Genomic DNA, 6305 nt, shown 5'->3' on the forward strand with positions numbered 1-6305 from the left:
TTTGTTTCAACATCATACTCTGGGCCCACCGTGTTACTGGTCAGAATGTCATTATACGGAAAGGAATTAATGAATGATATGGAGATTAACGGGTTGTATTTACGTGAGTCCTGTGCCTTTTAAGAGTTTATAGCAATGCTGGGGAGCGTAAAGCGCACAGAGCTGGGGTGTAGGGTCTGGGCCCAGAAAAGTTTTGCAATGCTGGGGCTGAGCAGATGCAGGGATTGTGCAACGGGTGGTGGTTACATACAACTATAATGACCTACCCTTGAGATACCGGTGTTTTGAGAGGAGAAAGTGAGAAAATACAAAAATAGCCTACATTTAATATAGATGTTTTGAATTAATGCACCTCAGAAAGCTGTATTTACACAATATGGGGATGATCTTTTGCTAGCGTCTCCTTCCTTTGCTTCGTGTAAAACTGATACTGTGCTTCGCTTAACTGCTCTTGCTTCAAAAAGCCTGCCGGGAAAAGCGTCAGCGATGCTACTCTAGAGTCCAGTACTAGGTCACAATATAGCCTCTCTCGTATTACAGCTATTCTAAAAATACCTAGGCCTGTTACTATAGCTTAAATGCGAACCTTTCTTGGCATGACTGGGTTTTTCAGCTAGTGGCTTTTGGATTAACTAAAACAGATACCCCGATCCACTCTTGTCGTCTCAAGAGGCGGAAGAAGCCTTTATAACTCTTAAACAAACAGTTTCTAGTGCACCCGCAATAGGACTCCCTGATTATTCTTTTCTGTCAGAACTGGAATGGATTTGATTTGACTGTGCTAATACAAAGCATGGAAAGAAACACAGTTCACTCGCTTATTCCAGAACAACGTTGTATCCAGTAGCAACTGGCTTTCCGCCATGCCTTAGGGCGTTTGCTGTCGCTGCCCTGGCTTTGCAATTAGTTGACTCTGTAGTTTTAGGCTCACCTTCAACTGTTTCAGTCCCTCATGCTGTAGCAGCTCCTCTAAGACACAGCATTTGTCTACTTCTCGACTTACCAAATATGAGCGTAATCTGTTATCTTCGTCACCTTCTGAAATCATTCTGAAACCTTCTTCCCTGTTACCGGGACCTCAGGAGGGAGAGCCTCAGGAATGGGTGTGCGCTACTGATCTTCCTACCTGCATAATCCTGATATTATTTAGACTGATTCTGGGTATACTTTTGGAGTGGCTTATGGTATGTTTTGGAATCAGAGAGCGTTTCTCACGTTCTCTGCTTCCCCTATCAAAAATAGTCAGCACTGTTTTGGGGGCTCTTTTGTTGCACAAAGAGGTTGCTATTGTAAAATTCATTCCTCATGAAATCCCCTCATGATGAAGTTAGTCGTGGAAAATCTTAGGCTGATTTAGCAGCCAAGGATGCGGACCTATCTGTCCCTCAGTCTGAGCCTGCTTTTGCCTTAATTGAGCAGCCTCCCCTGGCTTCCCTCGGCGACATTCCTAGGCTTTATGAGATGGAACCAGAGACCGAAAAACGTTCTTGGAGTGTTCTGGGTGCACTTTACACCCTGACCATTTTGGGGGCTTCCAGGACGGCTGGCTGGATGCGTGCTTCGGCCCTTTCTTCCTCGCTTCCCCGCAGGGGGGTGCATGTCAGGGTGGTGCATGTCAGCAAAGAACCTCCACTACCCTCACCGTCCCCAATCTGCTGGGACAGTGGAACGTCACGTAGCTATTCTGAAAAAGAAACTGCCGAAGATTTGTGCAGAGACAAACTTCAAATGGCTACATGCCTTGCCCTAGCATTGGTGAGCATGAGGCCACTCCCAATCAAAGGATTGGACTTAGCCCAAGTGAGATTTTGACTGAGAGCCCGTTGCGACTTGCAGTGGCCCCCGCACTGGCCCTTGCTCAGATTGACATTCATTTGATGGATGTTAGTTTGCTTCATTACTTGCCAGGTACTAATGAAATACGTTGTCTAGTAGAAGTTGCAGAATCTCCAAAAGGCATTTAAAAACGATAAATTTAATTTGTTCATTGTACTCGTTTTCTGCAAGCCTTGTCTTTTTAATCACAGGTGAAAGAAACATTAAATAAGGAACCCGAACAGCCTTGCCACGCCTTGAAATCAGAAAGGTCTACCAGCGAAAGTCCTGCTGACTAACAACGCTGCTGAGATGATTATCCAAAGAGTGACTGCTTGGACCCATGCTTCTCACTGAAAAAAGATCTCTCCTCCTGTCCATGATCCTGCATAAACTGCTGATCGGCTTTTTTCTAATTCTGTTACTTCTGTTCCTCTTCCTTAAGGACAGGAAGCAAGGACAAGTTGACGTAATCTCTCCCTTTTCCGCTAATGAAATCTTCAGGAGTAATAGCTGATTTGTGGCCATGGAGGCATACTTGGAGATTTTTTTTTCCGGATGGAATTGCAAGTACTTGCAGTGTTCCTTCCAAGTATATGGGCCTATAGGAGGGCTGTGGGCCCTTACATGCCGAATCCTGCCAGGACTGGTGTATTCATCTAGATATCTGGGAGATTAGACCTCCTGGTATTCCTAGCCGAGTTGTTAGTTGTCCTGGTATAACACCTCATATTTGGATGAGAATAGGGCAGCATTTCCCAAACTGTGTCCCACGGAACACTGCTGTTCCACATGATGTGAATAGATGTTCCAGAATTTAATTTTGACTCTTGCACTTGAACTTTGTACAACTTTATACGCGTGTTCCAGTAAGAAATAGGTCATTTTATTTTTAATTTATATTTTTTCTTTATTTTATAAAATAAAATATATTTGACCATAAATAAGGAAATTTTTGATTTGAAAAAACCACACTACTACAAAATAATATTATGTTTTGCATAACGGGTTAAAAAGTGTTCCGTGGCCAAAAAAGTTTGACCTGTCAAGGTACAGCCCCTCTGTGTCTTGGGGTGCTGTCTCTGCCCGGTACAGGTTGGTTCCAACAAAAAAGTGCATCCATGATATTGACCCTTATCGCTGTGGGATGTGGTCGACCGCGGAGGTTGTGGAGCCTTCCTAGCACATCTTCATCGGAGTGGTGCTCATATGTGTCGATGTGCTTTTAGCACACTTCATGTCTACAGTATGTAATGTCGAATTTTCAAGTCTTTTTTATTGCAAAGCGATTTATAAATAGTCGACTATATGTGTCTCCACTTAACACCATTAACTCGGCCAGAGGAAAAAGCGTCCACAGGACCGAGTCTAGTCGACTTCCGGAGCTGTTGCACTGTGGGTAGGTAACCCACAGTTCCCGCGGTCTCCGCCGCCCATTGGAATTCTCGGTTGAGATCCCAATGCCTGATGAAGCAAAAACATTGTCACGGGTGGTTCTGGATAGGTCCTCAGGCATCCCTCCATCCCTCCGTGAAAGCAACGGCAGACAATCCTTTCACGCCTTTTTTCCTGAGTTACCTGTGCAGACGCCATACTACAGCAAACATGGAGCCCGCTCAGCTCACTGTCTCTGGGTGCCGGCAGACGCGGGACTGCATTGCTACACAGCAGCAGCTCGTTGCCTTGTGGCAGCAGACGGTGCAATAGGCCTGATAACCATCGTCATCGTGTCCGAGGTGCTCCTGGCCGCCTCAGTAAGGTCGGTCAGGAGCACCTGGGCAGACATGGGCGCAAGGAGTGAAAAAGGAGTGACTTGACCAGGTCATTCCCTTTGGTCCTGCAGGGAGGCGTATTGCACCGTCTTCTGCTGAGCAGCCAGGAGATGAGGGTGGCTGGCAGTCCTAGTCCACAGTCTGCTGCCACCCAAAGCTGTAAAAGATAGATGGAGTGGATCAAAACGAGAAATAGACCAGGTTTGTTTTGTATTCATTTGCTTCACACACCCCTCCCCCCCCCCCCGGGTGTCAATGGCCGACAATCGTTTTGGTAAGGTCTGTCAGGGCACCTTGAAAAGTTCAATTGAGATTCAGTCCTGCCTGGAATACCAGAGGGAGGTTAACTCAGTGGTTTGAGCGTTGGCCTGCTAAAGGCTTCAATCCTTGCGGAGGCCATTCTGCCTCAGGCGGCTCTCCCAGCCAGCAGCACCGCAAGCACCCAGGAGACGACGGCGGCTAGCACTAGTGCAGCACTGTCCGCTGGCGAGCACCCAGGAGATCATGAGGGCTAGCCCTCCTACTGCACCATCTGCTGCCAGCCTACCCCTTGCTCCTCCCTCCGTGAGGGAGACGTCACCCGGACCGTGTTGCAGTGCCACATGCTCTCGGGGAAAACGGAATAGGGTTCCTTGTGGAGCCGGATCAGTACGATCGGCCCCAGGGCTCGCTCACTGGGCACCTCGTACTCCCGTACCTGGGGGAGACAGAGCACAGGGAGGGTTTCCGGCCCCTCGGGAAGGAGAGCGTTGCATGGGCAGATCTGCGGATACAGCTCCTTCTTCTCCGTCGCTGGATCCCCAGCTGGTGTCAGTGAGTGTTAATGGGTGTCTCTCCATTGCAATCAACGGGGCCAGATCCTCAGCCCCTTGAAAGCCAATGGGGATCTGGTCCCATTGACGCCCATAGAGAGAAGCCCACTGACACCAGTCGGGACCTTGTCCCATTGACTACAATGGAGAGACGCCCAATGACACCAGCTGGGGGTTTGTCCTCCATTGAGACCAGCTCTTTGACCTGCTGAACTTTAATCCCCCATTGCCAAGTGATGGAAACATTGAGAGTGTTTATTGTCCAGATTCTCAACTGGCGTAACTAACTGCCAGGCACTGCACAGGCCCCGATTCAGATTAGGGTTCAGGCGTGCGAACTACGGGTGCGGGGGGGGGGGTGTTGCAGTCCGGGGCTCAGGTGCCGGCTGCCTGCTTCGCTTCCCTGCCACTGACCTGCCTGGGGCCCCGCAACCCACAACCCCCCTGGCCCCGCTCCCGGGACTCGCTCACCCCAGCCTTTGCCCCCTTACCGCTGTCTGGGACCCCACCTCCCAGAGGCACAGTACTGCTGCCGGCCCCAGCTGGAGGGGGCGGGGGGGCTCAGACAGGGGGTAACAGGGCAGGTTTTCAGCACCCCCCGCCCTTTGAAAAGGATTCCAGCACTAATGGTTCAGAGTCCCTGTCGCTCCCGGTTCTACCCAGACCCCGACAGAGATCAGGGCCCCGTCGCTCGGGGGACTGCACAGACCCTGACCGAATCAGGGCCTCAATTACGCCAGACGCTGCTCAGATATAAAATGACAGACCGTCCCGGGTCTAGATCCCAGGTGCCAGGTGAGGGTGCAGCCCGTAGATCACAGCTGGTATCGTTCAGCCCTGCGGAAATCCCCAGCATCCAGGCTGCAGACCCCCTCACTGACCGTCCCAGCCCACAGAACTGCGGTTCCATCAGGGGCTCCCGCCCCGTCAGGCTGGTACGAGGACACCCCAACACTTTCTCCCCGCCCCCCCCCCCCCCCCGCGCCATCCTTTTTTGCTGCATTTATGTGAGTCAGCCTGGTCTGGCCCGGCATCAACCAGGCTCCGAAGGAGACGGAAGATCCCTCTCGTCTCGTTTGAGGACTCGAGCGCTGTAAAAGGGGGAGCATGACCTCGCATTTGGGTTCAGGAACCCTGCCTAAATCCCAATACTGGGTCCTTCTCGCCCATTTGACCTTCTGGGGAAACTGAGTCACGAGCACTGGCCTCTGCGGGCAGAGCCACGAATAGAACCCAGGGGTCCTTAGTCTCGGCCAGGCCCTCAAACCATTGCTCCTCTCTTCCTGACTGGATCCCCGCCGCCCCCACACACCCCCGCAGAAGGAACCCCCGAAAACACGCACTGATCCTGACTGAAAGTCCAACCCGTATTGGTCCAGCACATGCTTGGTGCTTTCCCCGTCGATGCCCGCCAGGGTGATGGAGATGGTGTCAAAAGTGCCAGCCAGGGCGCCCTGGCCTGTGGACACCTGGACTTTGTAGACGGCCATCAGGGATGGGCTGGGGGCCGGGCTGCCCCCAGGCAATGAAGTTGCTCCTGACTCCAAGGGGCGGATAATCTGGGGAGCCCGTCCCGACGGTGCAGCTGGGAGTTCTCGGTGGCGGGGAGCTGGCTGGGTGACCTCTGCTTATTCACCGGCTGGCTTGGGACGGAGGCCAAGCGGGAGCGGAGGAGGCGGGGAATGCAGCGCCCCGGGCTGAGCCCCGCCCTGCACTTTCCAGCCACCCCACACCTCGCTGCACCCGTGATGAGGGCCATGCCCCGAGCACAGAGGGTCGCACACGGCAGCGCCCAGAGAGCTTCCATGGGGCGCTCCAGAGCGAAGGGCTTGCCGCAGATCGATAGAATCTTACAAGTGCAGGGGGTCTGGGCAGCATCTGGCACAACGGGGGCCAGGAACTCGGT

The 6305-nt window shown here is 52.1% G+C and overlaps 1 protein-coding gene across 1 annotated transcript; it reads right to left on the bottom strand.

The window, feature by feature from the left end:
* Positions 1 to 3942: 3942 nt before the first annotated feature.
* LOC122463975 (arachidonate 12-lipoxygenase, 12R-type-like) lies at positions 3943 to 5992 on the bottom strand. The gene is made up of 2 exons (XM_043537578.1): positions 5743 to 5992; positions 3943 to 4284 (listed from the first exon to the last, which is right to left on the bottom strand). The coding sequence occupies exons 1-2, from the start codon at positions 5887 to 5889 to the stop codon at positions 4108 to 4110; spliced, it is 324 nt and encodes a 107-aa protein (XP_043393513.1). The 5' UTR covers positions 5890 to 5992; the 3' UTR covers positions 3943 to 4107.
* Positions 5993 to 6305: the final 313 nt, after the last annotated feature.

Source organism: Chelonia mydas (assembly GCF_015237465.2).
Source record: "Chelonia mydas isolate rCheMyd1 chromosome 28 unlocalized genomic scaffold, rCheMyd1.pri.v2 SUPER_28_unloc_2, whole genome shotgun sequence".
Lineage (NCBI taxonomy): Eukaryota > Metazoa > Chordata > Testudines > Cheloniidae > Chelonia > Chelonia mydas.

What these genes read in the sequence shown, in the direction of transcription:
- LOC122463975 (XM_043537578.1), bottom strand. Translation starts at nt 5,889, where the DNA reads ATGGCCGTCTACAAAGTCCAGGTGTCCACAGGCCAGGGCGCCCTGGCT. An exon ending in TGGACTTTCAGTCAGGATCA is followed by an intron (nt 4,285 to 5,742) that starts GTGCGTGTTTTC and finishes TGTCTCCCCCAG; the next exon opens with GTACGGGAGTACGAGGTGCC.